Source organism: Vidua chalybeata, chromosome 15 (assembly GCF_026979565.1).
Source record: "Vidua chalybeata isolate OUT-0048 chromosome 15, bVidCha1 merged haplotype, whole genome shotgun sequence".
Taxonomy (NCBI): Eukaryota; Metazoa; Chordata; class Aves; order Passeriformes; family Viduidae; genus Vidua; species Vidua chalybeata.
The window spans coordinates 3,794,392-3,820,263 of NC_071544.1; the positions used below are offsets into that span (position 1 = coordinate 3,794,392).

General features: G+C 38.7%; 1 protein-coding gene across 1 annotated transcript in view; it reads right to left on the reverse strand.

Annotated features, from left to right (window-relative positions):
- Positions 1–25,872, reverse strand: part of DOCK2 (dedicator of cytokinesis 2) — a 155,322-nt gene that overhangs the window by 128,597 nt on the left and 853 nt on the right. Inside the window, exons 2-18 of the mRNA XM_053956912.1 lie at positions 22,141–22,459; positions 18,942–19,025; positions 16,172–16,212; positions 14,496–14,551; positions 14,255–14,351; positions 13,042–13,190; positions 11,262–11,397; positions 9,785–9,942; positions 9,099–9,180; positions 8,446–8,581; positions 7,844–7,919; positions 6,814–6,890; positions 6,366–6,491; positions 5,399–5,523; positions 2,886–2,984; positions 1,417–1,489; positions 1,238–1,341 (exon numbers count right to left, since the gene is read on the reverse strand). Coding sequence (XP_053812887.1) covers positions 1,238–1,341; positions 1,417–1,489; positions 2,886–2,984; positions 5,399–5,523; positions 6,366–6,491; positions 6,814–6,890; positions 7,844–7,919; positions 8,446–8,581; positions 9,099–9,180; positions 9,785–9,942; positions 11,262–11,397; positions 13,042–13,190; positions 14,255–14,351; positions 14,496–14,551; positions 16,172–16,212; positions 18,942–19,025; positions 22,141–22,459 — 1,938 coding nt within the window. The remainder of the gene's footprint in view (positions 1–1,237; positions 1,342–1,416; positions 1,490–2,885; positions 2,985–5,398; positions 5,524–6,365; positions 6,492–6,813; positions 6,891–7,843; positions 7,920–8,445; positions 8,582–9,098; positions 9,181–9,784; positions 9,943–11,261; positions 11,398–13,041; positions 13,191–14,254; positions 14,352–14,495; positions 14,552–16,171; positions 16,213–18,941; positions 19,026–22,140; positions 22,460–25,872) is intronic.

Sequence of the window (25,872 nt, forward strand, 5' to 3'; positions counted from 1 at the left end):
TTGCCAAATAATTACTTCCCAAATTTCTGGAAGCAAAATAAACTCTTGAATTCCTTCTTTTTGGACAAGTCAGACAGACAATGGGAAAAAGATGAAGTTTTGATCCAAAAGTCTCTCAAAAAGATCCAACGCCTAAAGACAGTTTAAACTTAGCAGTTTTCAAATTACTTATTTAGAGAGGCCAGGTGTATGACTGCTTTAAACACAGCTTACAATTACTGTTTTTAATACTAGAATAGGCAAGCATATGTCAGAAAATCTGTCTGTTTCTCACAACCATAAAGTAGGTCAACTCCATTTAGCATTTCTCATCCATGCTGTCACTTCAAAAAAAAATTACTGAGCTGATGCAAAAATGAATTAGGTGGAATTTCACAACCAACATTAACCACACAGTTTTCCTTCTAGTCTCAATATTTTAAATGATAGTTTCAATGAAGAGAAGATAAATAACTATATGCTGCCATTAATCTCTTTTGGCTTGCCTAAGCAACTTGATTTAGTTGCATGCATCTCACTTGGTATTAATGATACAGCAAACTTGTTTACTGAGAAGAATGCTGAGAAATAACTTAAGTTTCCTTTGTACTGGAAGTGATTTCTTGTTCTTAGTTCCTGCGAGACACCATTCTCCAAGAGGGCAAATAAAACAAAAGTCAAAACATCTGTTCCCTGCTTCCTTCACAAAAGCTAAAGATGCTGTTTCCAGCCAGGACCAACTAAAGCTATTCTTCACACCCAAAACCATATTGCTGAAACTTTCAATTTTGTACCTGAGGAACTACACAGCAACTCAAAACAAGCATTTTCCTAAGACTACATTCCCAGATTATTCATGAGATAAAGATTCCAAGTGGATCAAACACTTCCCATATCCAGCAAGAGGAGTGGTAGCCACCCAAGTACAGAGCTGCAGCACAACTTTCTCTAGAGTACAAAAGCACAAATACCAGTAAAAAGAGTAATCATCTCTCAACTGTGCTTGGATAACATCTTTGTGTCATTAAAATGCAGAGCAATATTTACTGACAATGGAACAGGGTACACCTTTTCATTTTGTTCAGATGGAAAACACAGATGGAAAAAAATCTTTGATAGAATAATAAAATCAATCTAGCACCAAGCAAATACACAGTGCAGCCAAAGGCAACAGTGTGAGAAAGAAAAAGAGAGAGAGGGGGAGAGAGAGAGAAAAAAAGAAAGAGAGAAAAAGAGAGAGAGAAATCCGAGCCCATACCTTTAGGACTAACAAATCATGGATGCCATCATGGAGAGTTGTTCCATCCTCCTTCATTAATCTTATGTAGGCCATTGCAAAATTCTTTTCTCCCTTATCTTTAGCTGCAAAGCAAAAGACTTTGGGTTGACTACCCATCAATGAATTAAAATTCCCTAAAGTAGAAATTCCCTACTTACACTCCTGGGTCGACCTGTGCCTGAACATGAAGCGCAGATGGATCCTCTGCATGTCCTCGATGGGGACTGCTACCTTTGGTAAAATCAGAACATAATGAGGAGAGTTATGGGGGGTGGTTGCACATGTAATGAGCCCCTATTTTAGAATAAATAAGCCCCACTTCTTCTGTTTCCAAAGTGCCTTTCACAGGCCATTTCAAAATGCTGAGTCTGATCACAGAAGTGAAGTGGGGGCTGGTAAGCAGTGATCTGTTAGACTTTGCTCAGAGTCTGGCACCAGCAAAGAAATGAAGCACAGAACCCAGTGAGTTAATGCACACAGGTGCTAGAAAACAATCACAGTGCAGTCCTACTGCTCACCCTTTTAACCACAGAAAATTAAACACCTCTGCACTATGCAACTCCCACATTTCAGATACAGGCATTGACAACCAATTTATTAAAAAGGTGAAAAGAGTATGAAAATTTCAGCAAAATAAGTGGATGGTATTTTAGTGATTAAATTTAGAGTAAAGCCTTGATGAGAATCACAGGAACTTGCGAGTGCTTTATTCTTTCTTCTTTAGGTCAAACATGCAACAAAAAAGGCCAGCTGTGTAAGGAAAAGCACAATTTTTCATATTATCAAGCTTACAGTTCTGAAAATATAAGGACTTGCACACCTTTGTGTGCATTCACAACTTCACAAACCTTACTGAACAATGCCTTGATATTAACAATGCTTTTCAACAGGATCTGCTGTTAGTGATCCTGTACACAAGATTGAATTACGGGATAATTTTTAAAAGGACCTAATATAATAAGCAATAAAAAGAATGGGTCAGTGTTTTCAAAACAACAAATAAGCTTGTGTTTGAAATGACACTTCCATTTCCTCCTTATCCTTCACCATCACAGGTAACACACCTTAAGGCAATAATTGCAAGTTTGTCATACATGGCTATTTTGTCTTAAAAAAATCATGCAAGCCTGTTACAGTTTCTAAGAACAGTTTCTGGCAGCTTCTGGGCATTTCCCAATCACAGACGTTAAAGCTTGATTAGGTAATTAATAGTATTTGTCTCTAAAAAGAAGCAAGAGAGCTTTTTCTTTTTGAAATCAGAAGGGGTTGGTGTTTTAATTTTGGTTTTGGTTTGGTCTGGTTTGTTTTTTAATTGAAGCTCCTCATGTCCATTGTTTCACCAAAATAGAACAAATGCAGTATTTCATTTTTGATGAGCCCTATTAGGACATAAGGTTATCTAAGATGATCTCATTTGTTTTGCTGAACAAAACCTACACATCACTTTCTAGGCCAAATTTCAAGCCTCAGTGACCATGTATCTCTAATAACTGATGTATGACTAAGGCTTCATACTTCAGCTGTAGTCAGGGACAAGATGGTTTTTGGAAGAAGCTGATGCTGTGCAACCTTTCTGTGTGAGGCATTAAGAAGTGAAAAAATAAAGTGGGAAGTTTCCACGCCATACCTTCAATGTCTCCATCCATCGTGGCTGCTTGACCTGGTAGTAAACAACAGATCTGTACTCGCTCACGGGTTTGTCCCCAGCTCCCAGGCACACTGCATTCTTACAAAAAGAGGGAACAAACAGTGCTTAGTGCCTCGTTCATTTGGGTACATTTTGGAGCAGTTTGGGGTAAATTAACTTGAGCAAAACCAAAAAGTCCCCAGAGAGCCTCCCCTCAGAGTCCCGAGCCGGGAGCTCCAGCCCGGCCCTGGGACGCGGCCTCCCCTCACGGCCTGCGCTCCCCGCCCTCACGGCGGGTTTGATTTGGATATGGCATCATCCAAAGTTAAATAATAATGACAGCACCAACAGAGGGGAAGCACTAACGTGAAGACACTGAACTTTCCAAGCCTGTGAACACAATGGAAATAAACATTTACCATAATCTATGGGTACAGCCAGTGTAATTGCATTTTACAGGGGTCACACATAGTGGGCTCTAAGAGATGTGTGAAGAACATAAAATCGACTGATTTCTCCATCTGGTGAATTTAAGTAACCAACATGTCATTTCAATTAGTAGAAGAAATACAAAAGGGGAAAAAAAATCTAGCTTCATTATTCTGTTTATTTCTCCATTTATTGTAAAATACTTTCTTCCAGCAGAGTCTCAGAAATTCTAGGCCACGCATCCAAACTGGACATTGTAGAGGCACCAACAACAAACAATTAGGATTTCCCATTCTTTAAAGACTGTCTGAACTAGGACAGAGCCAAGTGAAAGATTTGATAAGCTTCAAAACTTGTGGTTTTCCTTAGTGAGTCTGTGAAGACTTGGCCTGCATCTGGTCTGGCTGACTGCAGCTGAGCTGTACACGCAGAGTAAAAGCTACTGCTGGACAGGGAGGCACCAAGAGCCTGATACCTGCCAGACATGAAACCAAAGTCCCTGAAGGAAGCAAACATTAAATGCTCTACTGAAGGCACAGATTCAACTAATCCAATCCAGGCTGCACTAACTGCTGCACAGGTGCAATAATCCTGTGAATCTTAAAAGTCTGCTTCAAACACCAGGATGCCCTGTGACCAGAAGGGTGTGATGCTGGTACCTGAAGATGATTTGTATGGTCTGATCAGAGGGATTTAACTGCAGAAAGCATTGTCTCATCTGCCTGAGCAGAGATTTTTCAAGGTTTATGCACCTACTTGTTTGTCAGCTCTGTGACATTCACTTGGAACAAAAGTCCTATTCCTTGTAACAGTAAATCAAGGGTTAGCTCTGCAACTGGAACTAGTTTGATCCCTGAACAGAACCACCCAGTTTCCTGTGTACTGAACACATACCTGTTATGAGAAACATTGATAAATTCACGGGTTTGAAAGTCTATTGGTTTGGGGTATCTTTATAGGATAAAGGGAAAAACCAGCCACTTTTGTTATTATTTGCATTCAACAGAATTTCAATTACCTCCTCAAAATTGTTGCTTAAATATATCCAGGGCATATAACCCACAGAAAGCAGGTATGACATTTCACCTCAAAGACAGGGAGACAAATTCACTTTCTCCTAAGATTTGCAGAAATTCTGTATCTGCACAACTGAGCATGCATAGTGTTGGAATGCAAGATTTAATGCATGGTAATAGGTTTATTTCTCTAAGGAATATTTTTGTTTATATGTGATTAGACAGAATACAGAATAAACTTCTGTTCATGCAAGTCATGGTCAGGTGCTGTCATAGGTACAGGCAGTATTTTGTAATCAATGCTACAGTTTGTTGTGTGAACCTTAAACATTATGTGGGATTAGAATTTTCTTTACTCAAGCCTTCAACTTACATTTTAAGCAGTTAGTTGCAGTTCATAAACAAGTCATGAACCACAGTGTTCTACTCCATCTTTATTTATCTCAAGAATGTCTTTATGATTTCACCCTCATGATCCCAACACTATAAAGCTCAGAAAAGGACAGGTCAAAAATCCCCCTGAATACCAAACTGGTGATAAACCCTAAGGAAAAGACAAAGGATCTTCAAAATGGGAACAGACAAGCAAAAAGACATTGTAAATATTTATATTGCATATGTAATTGTTGTCACTAATTTCATTCTTTGCCATGTACTTAATTCAAGCGACAGTGACACAGACTTCCTGGCACAAATCAAGCATTTATTATGTAGCAGAAATGGTACTTCTAACATTTCAGTGTGCAAATTGCATTCCTCTGGGAATTTCCTCAAGAAAAACCCTAGAGTAAGAATGCAGTAATTGTCAGAATCAGCACTTGTTCCTTGGCACAGCTAAAATAGGTCATTGAATGTTATTCCTTGTTACATTTCTATGCAAGAATTTTATAGGACTTTAATAGGTTTTAATTTTTTTAAAAATCATAAAACTTATTTGTCACAAGATGTCACAGGATGACACAAGGAAATTGAGTTTTTGAATAGTGGTGTTTTATTAAATTATGTTTTACATCAAAAATTCAGCTCATGTTTCTATGCCCTTCATGCAGAAAAAAAAAGAAAACTTACTGGCAACACTTTTCCTTCTTCATCACAGACACACATTATCACTTCCACATTTCTCTGAGTTGTTTTATTGTATTTATCAAAATCTCCATACAGCAATGTAATATATATGTCATTTCTTATATCTCCTAAAAGAGAAATTGAAAGGTTAAAAAGCAATTAAAATGCTCTGAGAGCATAGGATCAGCTGAACTACGCATGAGTACCTCACTGTTAGCTGTGAAACAGAAAAAAATTCATTATTTTCCATCTGAACTTAAATTTTCAGGTCTTTATCTTTGCTAAGGGAAAACCAGGGTGTGAGGAGAAGCAAATGGGAGCGCGGAGTGACCCGATGCAATTCCCGTCCTGCCCCGACACCTGCTGGTGAGGTGGCGGATGAGCCCATTAGGAATTTCCCCCAACCACAGCTCTCTCTCTGGACGGAGCTTCAGATTTTAATTCTCTCCTCTGAACGAATTCAAACGACTTTTAAAAGGATCGAGATTTTACTTGAGCTGCGGTGAGGAAGGTTTTCGTTGTTTGTTTTTTAAAAAGGAGCCCGGCAGACAGTGAGTGATTTTGATTGGAAAATATCTTGTCATACATACAAATGAAATCAAGATATTTCACATTGATTTGTTTGTTATTATTAAAGGACAGCAATAACTTCCAATAAAAACAAGGTTCATTTAAAATTCAAGTGACATCCACCATAATCTATTTACAGGATAAGAAAGTTATGTACGAGGAAATAGGTTTATCCTTCACTATCTGGATTTTATTTTTCCTGTTTAAGTATTAGAAACTACTTTCCAAAGATTTCACTATTTTATATAATAGTGAAATAATATGGAAAGAAAACTTACCATGAGTGAATTCTAAAGATCCTCTGAGTTAGCCATTACAGAAATAAGTAAGGCAGCAGCTGATGCTTATTAATAACATAGAGAAGAAGTCCCTTCCTATCACAGAACAAAGCACCTCCTACCTGGCATGATTATTTCAGGGAATCCCAGCTTTCTAGCAACAACTGTGGTTCTGTCTACAAGGTGTGGGTAGTCCTTTCTAGTCTGAATCACATCTCCAACCAACATTTTCACCGTTACCCACAGACCTATGAAGTGCAAAAAAAGAAAAAAAAAAATCATTTTTTGGTAGGAAAAAAAGAAAAATCTGTCTTCAGATGATTGCCTCTTCTTCCCACCAAAACAGGGATAAGAATTCACTTTCCCCACTTCCTGTAGATGAAAGTAAAAGCTCTATTATGCAAAACTGTCACTACTAATTTAAATGGCCCCTAAGATTCTGTAAGAAACTCATGGTTCCTCAATTCCAGCTTCAAAGCTGACCCACCTCCATGGTGGTACTACAGAATAAAATGAAGTTTCACAAAAATACTGTGTTACTTGAAAGAAAATAATAAAAATGTACTTTACCTTGTCCACCACTGTCTCCTTTTGATGCAGTGATTTTGCTTAGGAGACTGTGCAAAAAGTCATTCTCTGCCACTACCCTGCAAGAGAAACAGCAATGTCTGCTCAGGAATTAAGTGCTAAATATATCAGACACCATTTAGAACATAAGAGACTAATGGCCTCAGTCTTTCTAGCATTGCCTGAGTGTGATATATTCGGTATTTTTATTATCTCTCACTCCAGTTGCAGCCCACTCATATTCAGCTGAGTGTACACTGAAGTGAGAAAGATTCAGCTGACCACCCAGAATGGTGTTTGTGACAGTGACAATGTGAATGCACTCACCAACGTGCCACTCCAGCTCTGTCCACTTTCCCTGACAAATATCCAGATAAATGAACTTGGAATTTTTGTCAGCTACTTTTAAATTTAGAAACAAATTCTCACATAATAAACATGTTGGGTCAAATTGGAAACAAGTGAAAAAAATAAACCAGTGTGTCATACCTGAGTCTTTCAGAATTAAATTTACCCTCCATAGTACATAGCAGCAGTGCTATGTAGGACACACAGAGTTATTTCCAGTATTTCCACTGGTATCTCTGCATTTGATCTGTGAACATCACATTTTTAGGCAGCTCCTCTGGCATTCCTTCTGAAGATAGTATATGATAATTCTATTACTTTTTATAGGAAACACAGTTTTTACTCAGATTTTTCTCAAATTCTAAACAGAACCAAACTCATAAAATAGTAGTTATCCTTGCTTGTAAATCTCACTTGTAACTATTTGGCTTGGGTTTGTGAAATCAGACATGGTACCAGCTGTCTGAAGGAGCACATTTGTGGAATTATTCATTAATGTGCTGTGGAACCTCTGCAAGCCTTAAATGCCATTTAAAGTCATACCTAAATCATTAGCACTATCACAACATAAAGTTGTTAAAGGAAAACTTTCTAATTCTTTAACTATTTCACAGAATGTTACAGAAGCAGAGATAGATAAATATTTTCTTTCACATATAAAAAAATATATCTATGACACTCTTACGGATGAAAGGGAATGAAATGCTGCTTCTCTTCATCGCTTTCAGATTTTCCTTTTATGATATCTGTAATATCCATGACTAGAAGAATAAAAGAAAAATCATCAGAACACAGAAGAGCGTTTCAGAATTGCTTCTGTTATCTATGAACGTTGTGCCTCAAGGTAAAAGTGGATTTTTCAGCAGCAGGGCTGGGTTTGTGGGGCAGAGCATTTTGTGCAAAGCCCACACTAAAAACATGCTGCTGTGGAGAGAGAGGGAGAATTCAGACTAACTTGGGAATACAAATATCAGAGCTTTTGGGACATAACTACTGACATTATTTCATCTGCAAGGGAATCTGTAATTAAATTGGTTCTGTGCTTTCACTTGCACAGCTTGGCACTCTATGAATAATTAGGAAATGAAATTCAAAAGCGAAATTCAAATTTCGGACTTGAACTAAAATGCCAATGTAAGTGCAGTCTTAACAGACTTCAAAAAGTACAGAAATCAATTGATAGAGCTGATGGGTATTCTGACATGTCTTGGTAGAGATTTTAGTAGTCCAGAGCTGCAGAAATCACTGATGTCCTGATTCAGCCATAGCACAGGAGACACCAGGTACCTGCCACGCCGAAGGGCCGCCGGAGCCCTTGTGTGTATTTCTTGGAGTTACTGTCCCTCAGGTCCATCCTTCCCACTCGCACTATCTGGCAAACTAAATAAATTTTGTCTCTGCTAAGATCTTTATTTCCAAGATCCTAAGATACAAACAGAAAAGAACCATAGTGTTACTTGGGTAAAAAGCAAGTTGTGAAATTGAAACAGGACCTGCAGTAATAAACTGAATCTTAGCAATCACTGGGAAAAAAAAACCAACAAAACAAGTAAACAAAAGACCTCCAAACCAAACAGCCCCCCAAAAACTCGGCAAAGAAAAAATCTGAGCACATCAAAAGGATGAAAATACTGACAGTTTAAAGTTTGAAAAAAATATAAGGTAAGATAAATAGAATAATAATGATCAAGAGATACAGCAGATAAAACTAAATAAATCAAGCATCAGGAAATTCATGAGGCAGCAAAGTGATCTGAAAAAAGGCCACTGAAGCATTGTCACTGCTCTAAAGGACTTAGTGACTTGTCACCTTCCTTTCCTTCTGGGATTACTTCTGCTCCCTTCTTCATCTTGATCACAGTTTATGAGATCTGACAGTGCCCACAGAGAAGAGAATTTCATTTGCAAATCCAAAGGGAAGTAAACTGGAAAACACTTACTGTGAACACCACTTTAAGATTGTTGAGCATATCAATTTCCTTTGGAAAGCCTCGACTCCCCCATCTCACCAAGTAGTTCTCACTGTTTGGAAGATAAATATCTTACTGTCAAGGGATTTAAAAATTCTCCCTTTACACAGTACAAAAGTTGCATAACAGACAGTCTGTGGTGATGATTCAAATCTAAGACCAGACTAAAAAGACAAGAGAAACACTATACAAGTATCAACAGTAAGTTTTAAAAGAGTAGCTTGTGCATAACACAAATGGGCACCTTTTTTTTGAGGCAACTTTACCATCGTCATAGTCTGTTTGATGGGAATACTCATCAGAATCTTAATCTACCCAGAAATTTATAAATTTAATTCTTTTTCCACTCCTCCCCCTTCAGCACTTTACTCCAAACACCACAATATTGCCCATCTAGAACAATCTCTGAAATTTGAAATGGGCTCAGGCTTCCTCAAACTTCTGAAATGTTCAGTCCAGAAATTACCAATGAAAATATTTGGAAACTTAGAATTCTTTAGCAGCAGACAGCAACAACATCTCTCCATGCTTTGCTTTTGGTTTTATTCCTTTTGTTTACATATTCTTTGCATTATTATAGCACATTGGAGATTATTTTAATTCATTTTGGCCAGTTCCATTTGCTACTCTTCTGCAGTCAGAGAAGGAAGCTTTACCTTATAATTGTTGACTTCTGGGGGTCGTATAGGGACATAAAGAGCTCTGCATCCTCTCCAATTCGACAAACAAAATTCCTCACAAAGACATACAGGCTGTGGGTGGGGGATGAAGACATCCGGGAGTACGATGCATAATCTGGCTGATCCTTTGACTGCTCGGGAGGAGGAAAATCAGTGAATAATAACCCAAGAATGAAAATGCTGCTGTACTACAAGCAGTTTTACATAAAGTAGATGTAATAGTTAACATTGAAAAGGAGACCAAGGGGTTATCAGTAATTATCATAATTCTCTTCCACCTTGAGCTATTCTATGACTCCCATGTCTTAGGCCAGTTCTTCAGCCAGTAAGTAATGATGTAAAGGGGGAAATATTCTCCCCACTTGTAAAGAAAAGAGCAAGTATCAAGATGTCAGCACAGAGAGAAGCCTACAAGCCTGAAGGAATTTATTTTTGAACACAGTAGGCTGTAGCAGAAGGCCTATGATCCACATCACAGAGGGGTTGCAGTGAGCTAGAGCAGTAGCAAAATGAAGTCAGTCTCTTCAAAGAGACAAATAACATGCTGAGATCAGGACACAGCTGAGCAGCTTCACTGACTCAAAAATAGGCTCTTGAATTCTTCCTGCCTCCCATCTTAACTGCCAAGAAGGAGCTTCTTAACACTTCTAAACCCATTGTTTGTCTCTATTTTTAAAATAAGTCACCATAGTCTATCACAGACTCCCAAGTTTCATTTTCCTTATATTGTCAGTTAATTACAAGGTGTTTTCCAGTGATTTGTCATGGCTGTTATTGAAGTGTCATGATGAACCAACTATTTTCTGTTTAGTGATTTACTTGTTTTTTACAGTTCACTTTCTCATAAATAGAGAAAAGAACCAAAGAGGCTAACAAATCCTTGCAGAGGTTTAATATTGCAAAAGGTCAAGGAAGTGTAGTCACCTGCTTTGCATTTAAAAAGATATAATTTATGCACTTGTCAGCTTTGCTTTGGCACATGAACTTCTAGTGTCCAGAAGATTATGTTGAATTCACCCTAGTTCCTCTTCAGTGAGCTTAAATTCTTCAGCTCCATCAGACCAACTAGTTAGCAGAAACACTCAGCAAACAAGCAGTGCTTGTGAAAACAAGTTGTGGTCAGTGCTGCTTTGCAGCCTGCACTCCAAGTGTGTGACTATTCCCTGTGCAATTCAGACCAGGGATGGAGTGGAGATGTATTTCAATATAGGAGTTCAAGAACAGATTTAGAACCAGCTTCAGACATGAACTTTGAGCCCAGCCCACAGCCCAAACCCAGTGCACAAATGCAATTCAATTTGAGGCTTAGCCATATTTATAGCACAAGACTTTGGATCGACATTTAAGTCAGAGAAAAAAGTTTCCACCAAATTTTATGGTTCCATCCTTCAACCCTTAGACGAGTCTTTGGATTCTAGCAAAGGAAGCACCAAGTTTAGCCAGTCATTCCTACCATTTCCTCCTTAATTCTCTCAGTGATTTTATTAGTTGCTTCTTCATGTGCATGAAACAGGCTGATAACACTGGTTTTATCTGGATCCAAGATATTTCCATCTTCATCTCTAACTATCAGGTCTAGCTCAAGTACTCTGTGAAAATACAAAAGGCATAATGGTAGGGTTATTTCCTTCCAAATAAAGCAAGCTTAGAAATGTAACAAACAAGGAGACACTTAAAGATTTAAAGTTATAAAATTTAAATACATGCAAAAGTATTTAATGAAGAAAAAATTTAACTGTACCCTATGATATTTTTAAGCTGTTGTCCAATATTTAGGAATTTTTAGAATTGTCATCAAAGCATTGAAATGCCTCTCACATAAAATAGTTCCACCCTGTTCAATGATTTCTAGCAGTCTTCATAGCTTTTAACACCCAATGTTTGTAATCCAAATGTTCCAGGTTTTCCTGTTACCTTCTGCTTTTATGTTGCTCCCTCACCCTTTCTGTCCCAATACTTAACTCTGCTCTCTTCTGCCCTGCTCTCAATACAAATCATGCCTTTTTTCCTGCCACTCTTTTTCCCTCTCCCGCAGCAACCCCCCTCAGCCTCCATTGTCATTTCTCCTTTATTCCTTCTCCACAGTTTGGCAAGTTTCCTTCACACCACAACTCAACCCCACACTTTCAGGAGCTTACAAACACTTTACAATTTGCAATCCAAATAGTTTTAAACATCCCCTTCACCCCTACTCTTCCAAAGGAAGCACTTTACTGTTTCATAATACAGAAAGAATGTAGGACTGACAATACAGAAGTCTGAAAGTAAATTAATTTTAATGTTGTCTTAATCACAGCTGGCTTTTTTTGACTGGAGAACTTCAAAGTAAATTCTGGTTTTGAGTGAGCATTCAGCTCCACACAGTGCAGTAGGATATATTGATTCCATAGTGTGCTCTGTATGAATGCAATTTATTACAAATTTGCATCCAGATCACAGTGAACAAGTTAAGAATTTCATAACACCTTGTGGTCATTTTTTATGTGCAGCCACAGGTAATTGTAGACTTTCAGCTGCACAGAGGCCTTCAGGCCACAACAACAACAGTCATTTAAAACAGCAAAACAGAGTTTATAAGCAGATTCTAATGCCTGTAAAAACAATACTGTGAAGATTTTCTTACCAAGCTCTCTCTCCCCCTGCCTTATCAGATGGTGGGACACCATTAACTTCACACAACCCCACAATTTTTGCCAGAAAGTATCTTGTGTTGCAGTGACTTTTTATTAGCAAGGAGCTGACAAGACACTTTGTCAAGTAACTATTCTGTCCCTGGTAGTTTCACTTCTATTACCAGAAGCAGAGTTCTGCCTGGAAATTCCCTAGTGAATTGGGTGTGGGTGTGGATGTGTTTGTTTGCACACTTAGTGCAGTTTGGCAGCACCACTTTTGAGGGTCACTTACTGGCCGTGTTTGTGACAAATGGACAAATTTTGGATCCCAAGTATGCTGGTGATACATGTAAATAGAGGCTCAAATCTTCTCGGCTGACAAGCTCATGTATTTATAATGAAGAAACAAATCAATATTTTGAAAAAGCATTTTTCTATGAAAAGCCTCATCATGGTATCCACTATCAGCACAGGAGTTACAGGGAGAAGTCTGAAAAGGAAGATTCTAGATGAACCACACTTTTGAATTCCAACCTGTAAACATGAAAGCTTCATCATCATCTCTTTGGTGCTGTGCTTTAAGCTAAATCATGCTTTCCAGAAGCAGTGTAGGCCACTTACTTGTTACCATAGTCAATTTTGGATGTGACTTTCTGCTTGAGTTCTTTGAGCTCATCTTTTGGCAAAGTCCCGGACAGAAGCTGTGACCGCCACTCCATCAAGTCACACATCATGGACTGCACCTGCTGGAACTTGGCTTTCTTATTTGTCTGAGAGATAAAAAAACATCAGTGAGTTTCAGGCTTCTAGTTGAAGTGAAATACTGGGCTTGACAACTAAAGGCTACATGTCATATTTAGTGCTAAATGATAGCAGGAACAAGAAGTAGGCAAAATAATGATGTCTCACCCCACAAATTTTTAAGGACAGAATATCCCACGTGATCATAAAGAAATAACATGAAATTTTGTATCAGGATAGGGAATTATGTTATTTTTGTTTTATTTAATTGCATTGTTTTAAAATTCTTTAACAAATTCTCATCAAGAGAAAACATTACAAAGACTATCAACTTCTCAATGAGATACTGATGGGAACAACACCACTTAATTGTGGTATGAACACATTTAAGAGATAAATGAGAGAATGCACAGAAGTGACTAAAGCAGTTCTAGTGTCATTCACTGAAAATAAAGCAGGGTTTTCATTGCTGGCTTAATCAAGAAAACTAAACAGTGAAAGGTTTCAGAAAACTACAGCACATTCAAGATCCCTTTGCCCCAGCAGAGACAAAGAAAAATCCAGTGGCTGGGATGCTGGAACAGTCAGCACAATTCTTGAAATTGCCAATTGTTAATGGCTACCTGCTCCCAGCAACCCTTGAACAACTTCTGTTCTAGCAGTTAGAGAGCACCATGAATCTTTTTCAAATGCATCCCAGTTACCTTTTGTAGTCCTATCTGGAAACTTTTCAACTTTTCACTTTACAAATAAAAATTATGAAGAATTTATCATGCAGAGGATACTCCAGGTTGAAACAATAGGCATGAGGTTACACCACTCCTCAGCAATGTCAGCTTTCCCTTTACAGAGCCACAGAATCATCCAGGTTGGGAGAGACCTCCAACATGACCCAGTCCAAGGCTGATGGCTGGACTGGATTTAAAGCCACTAGGCATTTAAAGCCACTGAAGAAAATCTTAGTGGTGAGAAAGCCATTTCTTAAATCCACCCAGACCCTGTCCTGAATGTAGGCAGAGACATTAATTTGAACAAGACCCCAGTGTGCATAAATAGGATTAACAGGTAACAAACAGCATGTAAAATATCCTACCACATAGAGCTGCTTCCAGATGCTTCCCCATTCCCAGAGAGTAGTGGTAACTTCTTGGACTAAGGGAATCTCAGCAGGTATGACATTTTCTGTATGTCTAGGAAAAGAAGGAAAGATCACACTGCGTGTCTGGTTTCATGGGTGTATATTATATTCACTGTGGGAGAGGTACATAAATGCCTTAAAACTCATTCTTTAGGAGACAAGCTCAATAATGTAACAAAACAGATAAATTTAATACCTTTTCTTTTCAGCAGCAGCTTCCTTGATGTGGATGAAGGATTTAGGAAATATTCCCTGATGAAGGAGAAAAAAAAATTATAAATCCACACTTATTCTCCAAAAACATTTAGGTGACAATCATGGCTGTGAACATAAACTGTAATGACAAACTGTAATACCCAAACTAACTCCTGGTTATTTAGCTTTCTGTTCAGATGGATGCATTTCTATTTGACAGACAAATAATTGAAGTTTGTCATATCTCTTCAAATGTAGAGTGCATAGATAACTTTCTTCCTAAGTAACAGCATTTTCCACCCCAGAAAACAGGTCAATTAAATACAATTTAATAAAATACAATTTAAATTCAGTAAAGAAACATTGTGTCTGTGCATCATCTCATATCTATTTTAACTGACCTCTGTAGAAGACAAATGGGCACCAGACAAAACGTTCTAATGTGACTGTCCTTGCTCTACAACAGCTGAAATGTCTCAAGTCATCCTAAAGGAATGTTTGACAGTCACTCTGTCCATGACAATCCTCCCCTGAACTGGCAAATCTCACCTTGGTAATTAACTAGATCCCTCCTGGATTCTTTATTCAATAACTCACATATGGTACTTCAAGTACCACAATAATTCAGTAACATATGTGCTACTTTACAAAGCCTTTCTCTGAATCAGATTGCAGCTTTTATAACCATTTTCTTTTAAGCACAGGTTCTTAAAACACAATCGTGTCTTATCACTGCCACATTTTTTTTTTCTTTAAGATTGAAGTTCTAAAAAGCCTGTGAAGAAGCAAAGTAAAAGAAGGTCCCAGTAATGGTAAATTTAGTGATATCTTAGTACATGAAATTAATAATACTTCTTAAAGCATGTTATGCACAATGATTTTGAAGCCCTTTAGCAATATTAGGAATTAATTAAGAATTAGTGGAAAGAAAGTCGTTAGTTCTGGTAAATATTTTCCCTTTTTATTTTTAGGCTAAATTTTAATCTATAAAAATAGAAATGTTATTAAGAATAAATGGTTTTAACATTTTCAGTCAAAAGAAATGTCAAAGTAATTAGAACACAGGTGCAGTGTTTTAATACATTTGTGTTGCTGCTCCCTAGAAAATCTTATACCAAGAAGAAGTTACAAACAAAAATGCTTTTCTTCTAGAAAAGTGCAGTTGAATCTAAGAAGTAATTTTCTTGCTACTTAACTCAGAAGTCATCGTACCCAGGGTAAAAACTTTTCCTCTGTGGCTTTCCATTTTCAAGTCTAAGAATACTGACTTAAAAAAAAACTAATATGATTTTTGTACATTCGAGATATTTGAGAACTTAAGCCTCATAGATATTGTTTGCAACCTAAAGAGTCCTTGGGAAAAGTACAGAAACAAGCACATCTAGCAGCAAATTGAGTCAAAATTCAATTGAAATGGTGGCTTCAACAGTTGTTAACCTGAAGGCACAGCCATTTCTTCTTCATTGATCTGCTTTTCCCAGCCCTTACTTCTATTTACCAACATTGTCCAGGATGAGTGCTGACCATTTTATTCATCTTGAAAGGAAAGAGTGGAAAGAGCTGAGTGAAAAGATCAGGACAGAGACATCAGGACTATCTGGGCAGAAATTTCAAAACCCCACTTTGTGGGCTGACCTCTTCAGAACAGTCCCATGGGAATGGAGAATGTGATCTTACCTCTGCTCCTTTGAACCTCACTAGGTAACCCCTGTACCAATCTAAAAGGAAGAAAAATCACTTGGCATCACAAAAAACCCATGCATTACAAAACACACAATAAAGCAATGGGGTTTATTTCACATAAAAAATACTTAGCATGGTATTTGTAAAAATGAATAGTTACTTCAAACATACAGAGCTTCAAGTGAGTAGCAGGGATTGTATTAAGCATGACTTGCATATTATCAGCTATGATTGTATTGTCTGCTTTCAGGCCTTGCACAGTAAGTACAGATAATTGTACACAGAAGTTAACCCCCCATGCTCACATTAAAAAGTAGAATAAGATATTCAAAATGAGAAGTGCACACCCTTAAATATCTGGGTTAGCCATGACCCCCATGTCCTGAGTAGCTCGCTGTTCTAGGTCCAGTATTAATCCAGTGCAGCACATGGTTGTTACAGATCCATTTTCCTTCAATGTGATAAGGTTAAGTCATTTTTGTGCCATGAGAAACTATGGCTTTTGGACACAACCATAATAAGCAGCTTCTTGGTGTAAATTCAAATTGGAATGTCAAGAACACTGAGGGCTATTATTGGGCTCCTGCTGCATTTGTAGGTAGAAAACCCTTCTGAAAGGCAGGAGTGCAGAACTGCAGCAGTGGCAAGTTAAAAATTAATTCAGGCTTTGTTCCATCTATTCCAGGGTTAAGTCTCAATAAACTACAAAAAAACATAAAAAGCAAAGTTCAATCTTGCTAAATAATGTCAGGGGTCACATCCACTGTGCATACAGCCCATCATGAAAAATCACCTGCACAGCAACAAAGTTTAACTGTGTTGAATACTACATTTTTCATCCACAGAAAGAATTTATGACCAAAAGCAGACATTTTTTAATTGTAATTTCATGAGCAGATATGATCTCTTTGCTATCACAAATATCTCACAGGTATTGCAGCCATGCAAGCAAAGCATAAAATAATAAGAATAAATCCCAGATGCCAAACAGCACAGTCAGAAAGGCGATGCTAAAAGTCACAGGATGATTGCTGACCTCAAAGAAAGACTCAAGACAGATTTTTGTTAGGCTGTTCTGCAGTGTAATTTTTTTTCCTCAGTGTTTTATCAACAATAAAATTCCATCTTACTGCTGAAACCGAATTATTTACACATAGTCTCAATTTACAACCAAGTGCATAAAATGGGTATCATCCCATTTGCTGTGACAGCACATATGTGTTCTGTGCATAAATTCTGTGCATGCAAAACCAACTAAAACAGGACATAAAAGGAGCACAGGAAGAATCCTGTCACCGTTGGTTACTCACCAGCTGCAGCTGGCAGCACATTTTTGAAGATATCTGATAAAAAATGAACTTTACTCCCACACTGAGAAGGATTCCACTTCTTCATTGACAAACATATTTCATTAAGCAAGGCATGACAGAGCATATCAAGGGCAGGGGATTCAGAAAAGACTTTTAGATAAAAAATAACCCCATTAGATCAGCAGTCCACTCACTAGGCTGGGCTGACAACAAATGGACCCCAGGAATCCAAAGCCTGAAATGCTATTTCTGCAACTAACAGACAGCACAGGGATGGGGAGGTTCCTGGTTTGTGTGTGTGTGTTTTGTTCTATGCCAAAATGTTTAGAATAGAGGCTTAAAGAATTACATTTTTTTAGGAGAGGACAAATCACTGTGACTCTGTTGACTTCTGAGTAACATCAATGTTTTCACTGATGCTTAAAGATATTGATTTAATCTTACAAACAGAAGAGAAACATTTATGGTTTTGTGCTCCAGTACATTGCAAAGATGGTTTTTCAGGTGCTCCTCCCTCAAATCCTTTGTTGTTTCCGGACAAAACAACCTAGAGCTCTGTGTGGTGGAACAGGCTGGGCTCAAACAGCCTCAAAGTCTTTGCAGCCTTGTGTCCACAACACACCAGGTGTCTCAACACTGAGCTGGCTCTGCCACCCTGCCATGCAGCCATTGGCCTCTTTAACATAACTGCAGCTAGTAAGATACACTGTTCTATCAACAGAAGTGGGTTGAAGAAGATAATTTTACAATATATTTTGCAAATCTGTAAGCAATTTGTAATTTTTTTAAAAACTCTTGACCTGGTCAAATAGGAAATAAATCACTCTTGCAGTGCCATTTGCAGGTACCTAACTGCTGAGTTAGTAACAATAACTCCACTCTCCTTGCTTTATGCTAATGGGAACATCAGCAGCTCTGTCAGATTTATAGAGAATCAGGGGGATCGGGAAGGTATTGTCTGTCCATCATGCACAACTTGATTTGGACTTCTGCTACTTAACATGTTCAATATTTTGGATGGCTTTCAGAACTGTTTCTATCATCCTGACACTCAGATTTTTTTTTCACTGGTTTTCCTCATTATACAACAGGCTGATGAGGCTGCTCAATATCTCCTAGCAACAAAGATTTAGTTTAGAGGCTAAAAGTGTACTCCTTTAAATCTTAAATCAAATTTAATGCAACTTCCCTGAGGTATATCACAAGCTGGCACAAACTTCACAAACTCTTCATTCACCTTGATGACTTCCTCATTTGGTAAAGGCATCCCAAAAAACCACATGTATTGTAATATGTCTAATTTTGGCTCTTCAGAAAAGATTAGGTTCTTCCTCAAAACACACCACCACCACAAAAAATAAAGGCATTAGAAAGCTACTGATGTAATAATACAGGGCACTGCTGTGAGGTGAAAGGATTGTGTTATTCACAAAGAAATGGAAAATGTGACTTACCTTCACAGGACTCCAGGATATGGACCACATCACCAATCTGTAGAGACAGCTGTGGTAACCCTGTGCCTTTGAAATTGTATATGGCTGGAAAATTAAATGATGAAAACAATATTTTTCAATACAATCACGCAGCACAGTGAAACTGAAATCCACACATGGTAATTGAGGTTTGGATACTGGGATCAATACACCAGGCTAGACAAACAGAGCTATAATTCTACCAAGAAGCTCCATTTGTCAGCATTAAATAATCTCTTTCCTCATGAGAATGGAAAGGTGGTGAAAAGGGCCAGCGCTGAAAACAAAAACCAAAGAAAAGAACCCCCCAGAAAACTCAGCAAGCAGGGGGACACCAGCTATTGATCAGCACTGCTCTGCACAGGATGTAGGAGCCCTGCTCAGATGCAGGTCTTTGATAAACAGTCACGGTGCTGGGGAATTGTTTATCTACTGGGCCAAGGATTTAAGCACACAGTTTATAGAAATTTATTGCTACCGGTATGAAAGGTCACAGAGATGCCTATGAAAACTGAATTTACTGAATTCTTTCCTGGGTTTAGATGCTTTAATTTAACATGAAACTGTGTTTCACATGGAAACAGAACCAAGGTTCATAATTTTCTGTATTCTCTGTATGACTCTGAAAAGAACACAGGAGCAGTGGATTTTGAAAGTGTTCTAATCAGAAACTTATCTACATGTGGTTAAGAAACACCAGCATTTCAGAGAGAACTCAAGAAAATGAGCTCTTCACCAGTTATGTTCCAGGGCTACAGGATGTGGGCTCCTATGGTAACCATGCCTCTGTAAGCTTTTTTCTTCACAGGCTTGGTTAAAAAAATTCTACAAGGGCATTACAGCAGAAGAGATCATTGAAGCTGCAGTCACAGAGGGAAACTGGCTAAAATACCAACAGCTGAAACCCCAATTGAGCTGTGCAGGTGGGAACAGCTGCTGAAGGTGAGCAGGAAAGGTGTTGGGCAGCAGAGCTCTGCCCTGGCTGCTGGCAGTGCCCCCACGCAGCAACCGAGCCTGAAGGATTTTGGATGAGGGAAAGCTGATCTAGAAGGCAGAGTTTACCTCCAACATCGCCCTGCATTCCTTTTGCTCCCCTCTCCAGGTTTCTAAAGCAGAATATTCATCTTTGCTAGTCCAACATGTATAATGATACATTTCATTTCAACATTTTACTTATTTTACTTAAATTATTAAAGCCCCAAAATAAATTGCCTTCCAGGAAAATGCCTGAAGTAGGAGTGTAGAGCTAAATAGATTCATCCTCTTCACTTTACAAGTATTCCATAAATTATGTGTCTTGTTTCTTTTGCCATAATTTTATTTGTTATATTTCTGGAACAGAAATTAGAAGGAATTTCAGATTGAGGAGGCTTACTGAGCCAAGAATAAATTCTTGTTTTTGTTGACATAAAGAGGTTCTCAGCAGCTCCTTCTCCTGAGAGGGGAGAGCAAGGCTTGAGTCATTCAACATATGGGGAACAGTAAAAGAAATATAACTTTGAAGTGAGACTCTGCTGCTCAGATTCAGCCATTTATTCTAAAGAATGTTGAAAACACTTCCTCAGAACTGCCTTAGCCCAACACAAAATTGAGTTTACATGGTATAGTACATGTGTAATTCTTTTCTGACCGGTCTCTTCCAGAAGTGGAGGGTGGCAAACAACCCTGCAAAGTTGTTATGACATTTCAAGATGCATTTCCCTGAAGCGTTTGGGAGGTGGGGGATGTGGGGACATTCCCATGCTCCTATTCCATCTCCCTGAAAAGTCCATGGAGATCAAGATTACTGTTGACCAGTAAATATTTTAGATTTCAAAATATGCACTGCTCTATTTAGTTGGAGCTATCTCAAAATATAGATGCAAATGACTGAGTCATATATTTACACTGCATTTCAGTTTTGCTCTCTTAAAACTTCATTAATAGCCCTGAGTGTATTGAAAGGTGCAGTAACAAACTGGCAAAGGAAGTGGCTGTATCAACTTAGATATTTCTAAATGAGTAAGTGGAAACTTTACAAGAGATATTTTACCCTAGAACTTGGATTGATTGGTAGGATGAGTATAAAAAATCCCTGTACAAAGTTTTGAGATACAGACATATCTACTAAACCACATCCCAAAACACCTTGCAAAAAATGTAACAAATAATCCAACATCAGCAACTACATCCACAGGTCTTATCTACAGCACCAGACAGATTGATCATCATACCTGCTTTTTTTTTTTTTTTTATTATTAACTGTGAATAAAAATTTGACTATTATTTCCAGTTATTATGTTTTCTGTCAGGTGTAAGTGATGTCATTTCCCTTACAAACTGGGAAATGTATTTGTGAGTGTCCCCTCAGAGCCCACCAGCCAAAAGCAGGGCTTCCTTTCCTCCACCCTCTTACAAGATCCCAAGATCCTCAGGGTTGTTGTGTGCACAAACACATTTAACTCATTATTCTCTTCAAAAACAGTATATGAAAACCGCAGGAGGAATTCAAGTTTTTTTGGTGGGATATTCACAATAGGTTGTTGGCTTTTTTAAAAATGAACTCTTCAGTGAGTAGAAATGAAAGGCCTTTCAAAGCACTCTGAAGACCTCTCCTCTCCCTGGCATCCTGCATCCCAGCCAGAAACACAACATGAGTCAGCATCCTTCAGGCACAAAGGGACCTGCTTGAAGGCCCCAGCATTCACTCCAAATCCTAACAGCAATTGGTGACCTCAGGAGCTGCTGAAGTCGTGGCAATAAGATTAGAGGAGAGATTTGGATGGCAGCTGCCCCCCCAGCCCCAGGCTGAGGTGTCCCCAGCAGCAGTGGGTCTGCACACAGATCCTGCAGGATTCTGCCAGGATGGCACAGAGAATGCCCAGAAACTCCAATTTTATGTCAGAGTTCCTAAATAGGGACTTTACAGTTCACTGACAGCACAGTTGGAAGATTTTCCCCTGAATGAGCAAAGAAGGAAAGCCATCTCTTCAGAGCTCAGCATAACCTCTGTGGTGATTTGATGGCACACACACGACTCAGCAAACAAACAAACAAACAAACAGCCCAGGGCAAACCCCTGGGGTTCTCAGCTCCCTCGGAAGCAGAGCTGAAGGCCAGCACACCACAACACCCATATTCCTCAGAGAGCAGGTGGAAATGCCAGCTCAGAGTGCTGACAGAGCCAGCCTTCCAAACTGACCCCTGCTGAAGCCAGGTTGGTTTGAATTGTCCCTCAGGAGCAGGAGCAGCTCCCATCGTGTCCATGAGGAGTGCCCAGAGGATCCTTTCCTGCCCAGCCCAACACAACCTGCTGCAAACACAGTGGCCCTCAGCACTTCTGGGGGGTTTTGTGTCACCCTCACACCCAGAGCTTGGGCAAAGACATCTACCAGGGTCCATCTCAGCAGGAAACACTGAGGGAAATCCCTCTGTTTTCCAATGAACTCCTTCTCATCTACTGCAGTCTGATACACATTCTCCTCACGAGATAAACATTGAGTGCACTCTTGTACAGAGGGCTGTGGAGACAAAAAACAGTCAACCTGCCCTAATTTCAATTGCATGTCCTCCTCAAATTAGAAAATGGCCAGCAGGAAAAAAAAAAAAAAAAAAAAAGCCCCTGCATAATGTGGATCTTATTAGGGAGTTTTCACAAACAAAACACCCTAGAAGAGTCACAATATCCCAGGTAACAGAACCCCTTCCTCAATAAGCTGCATTTCCTCACTGTTAAGCCCCATACTCTTGCCATTTCCATGAGTAACCTGTAAGCTACTGCAAAATGGGAATGGTCAACGAGGAAAATCCCACACCTGCAACACTGAAGCCATTTATTACCCCAATAGTCTTACGTGTCTTTGCTGCCTGTCTTCCTTCACATGCAGTCCCTGTCCTGATCTTTGTAAAAATTACAAGCATTACATTGTTTCTTTTTGAGACTCACCTTTCTGTAACAAGCCATGTTTCAAGTTGCTTTCTGTCGCTACTTTTCCATGTTTATACAGAACTTGAAAAGAAAAAAAGCTAAAGTATTGCTGCACCATCTCCTAATTTCACTTTACCACGACAGAAGGAAAATTTAGTATGATTTTGATGCAATAACTCATGACATGTTCTGCATATTCAAACAATTGCTAATTAATAGGCTCAGCAAGCAGCCTGTTTTATTTTTCAAATATGCAGCTCCACTTTTATGAGTAGTCAAGCACCCATAAAAGATCAGTTCTTGGTGTTCAGTTGCAATTTTCTTCCAATGAGAACAGGGTGAAATTATTCAGCAAGGAGACAGATAAACCCCAAGTGAAAATATTATACAGTCCTAACAGGATTTCTTGACTTCTGGAAAGAAACCTGGTAAACATGAGTTCCAGTATTCCAAGTTAAGGATGTTCCCCTAAGAATCTCACAGAGCAGGTGTGCCTTAATGTCCACAACATGGCCACAGTTTTTGGACAGGTCAGAAACTTGTCCTCAACTTCTGAGGTTGTTAGAAGCTGATTAAATTCATTGCAAATCATGCTCGAAGGGTAACTGTGCAGTTCTCAGGTAACGAGCTGTTCTCTCAGAAAACAGCTGAATACAGATTGCCTTCCTGGCTCACCCATGGGGCCAGGTGAAGGTTTTAGCTGACCTGAGCTACTTATTTTCCTTCTTAAACACAATAAAACCAGGATGGATTACAAGAACCAGGAAACTCTAACATACCAAACCAGTCATCTAAAGATATTGTCTCTGACTCTTTACCTTCTCAGATAAAATTGTAGCACAGCCATTTTTCTTAGAGATCTTAATGAAGAACAGGGTATTTAGCTTGATTTTTCCTTTTCATGAAGGACCATGGATAAAAATATTATTTCCCCAGTTTTTTTTTCTGCTTCCCAAGGAGCTGGAACAGTTTGTTGGGTTCAGAGTGTGCATTTCATGGAGGAAACCTGCCCTGAACAAAGCTCTGCTCCCTTACACCTCAATCTATTCAGATTTCAGAGATGTAGAATAATTTCAGAGGATTTCAGCAGATGAAATCAGACAAACCAGTCTCACCTCTGTGTACTCAGGCTGAGCATGTGATTTTCTACACCTTCAAAGAAGTCATCCACTCCTCCCCATAATTTTGCTTCAAAAGGACAAACATTCATTTTCAGATTCAGCAGAAAAGAAGTAAATCTGATTCCTGAGTTTAGAATGCCAACCTAAGTTTGAGTTTAGAATGCCAGCATTTCACCAGTTTGTAACTTTGCTCAAAGTCTGAGCAGATGGCAAAGACTTCCCATCAGGAAACTGCCACTCAAAGCCACCAGCCTGCCACAACTGTTCTATCCTATCCTGTCCACAGGAATAACATAAATTTATGCTGGGAATGCTGCAAGACTAAGAACAATTTTCATGTGTAAAATCAGGATTGTATTTTCCTAGTACAAAGCTGAGTACCTGCTACCTGGACTAGTCCATTTTTAGTTAAATAAAACACAAAAGTGGGCACAACAGAATGCAATTTAACATAACTAAGGGATGGTGAGATCTTCCAGATGAGCAGTGTACCATGCTCATCCAAAGCGTGATGGACCCAGTATTCTCAAACTGAAACTCTGCTCATCAGCAGAAACTGAAGGCATCAGGCATGCTTCTAAAAAGAGACTTGAAAATTCAATGTGAGGTTTATAATCAGAGACTCAAACCCAAAGATTTTCAAAAACACAGAAGACAAAATATGTTCAAAAAGTTTCCAGTGTGTATTATTCCAAAAGCTCATCAACTTTCACAGAATTTATGACTCAGAAGACTCAGTTTGCCCATTTTTCTTATTTCCTTCAGACACAGGAGGCATGCTTGCAAAGGACTGTAAATTCAAAAACCTCTTCATTTGTGACCATAGCTGTCAATAGCCCTTGTTCAGGCCTCACTATTCTGTGAGTTTCTTTTAATTGAAATTTGGCAACCACGCTATTTTCCTGACAATTTCTAAGAATATAAATTTACTTAATTTCTGGGGCAGGAGAGCCAGTGATGGTGTACATGTTTTTTTTTTTGATTGGTTTAATTATTCTGGGTGCAAGAATCTCCCATTTTTTTTCACTCATGTATATGATGAAATACATTGGTTTCCAAGATAGAGCAAAATAAACTGTGAGCCAACATTTTGGCTAAGAAAAGGAACTTCTGGGTATAAGCTAAAGGTTGTTGAATCTGTACTCACCTATTAAATTCTAGCAACTGTGCAAAAACAGGGACAGAATGCTCTTATTGAAGAAAACCTACCATAAGCCACGTGTATGCCCACTTACATTGCTATTCTAATATTGTTGGGAAGTCTATTTGATTGCTGTTTATTCTGCTTTGTGACACACTAAACCACAGACACCACTCCAACTGTGATGTTTGCATGCAAATATAAGGAGCCTTGTAGGGTGTTTAATGGGAAACCTTTCTCTAACCCAGGACACGGACTTGGGGCCAGCAAGCAGGAGCACTCTCAGCACACAGCGTGCCCAGATTGTCTCTTACACCCAACTCTGTGCTCACAGTGAGAGCAGCAGGGGAGCAAGCAGAGGGAAAAGGAAATAGCAGCAGCTCTGTAGTGTCAGCTCTTCCCAGAGACCCACTAGAGTAAATTGTACTCTTCTGGACATTAAAACAAACATCGCTGGACTGCCATTAATTTTTGAAAGATTGCATTTCACAAGGTGGTTTTTTTTTTTACTGTTGTACCTTTCAAATACCATAGAGACTATTACAAGTGCAAAAATTATGTGCTTTCTACTATTTGTAAAATTGAAACAGAAAATATTGACACTTTTTTTTTAATGTAAACTGCCACCAGAACAGGCTACTTCCATTTTGCAGTTCTGCTACTGCTGGACATGGACCTTGAACAACATGTTATTTTCCTCTTGTTAATTTCTTGGTGTTACATTTTATTTTATGAAGCCAGTTG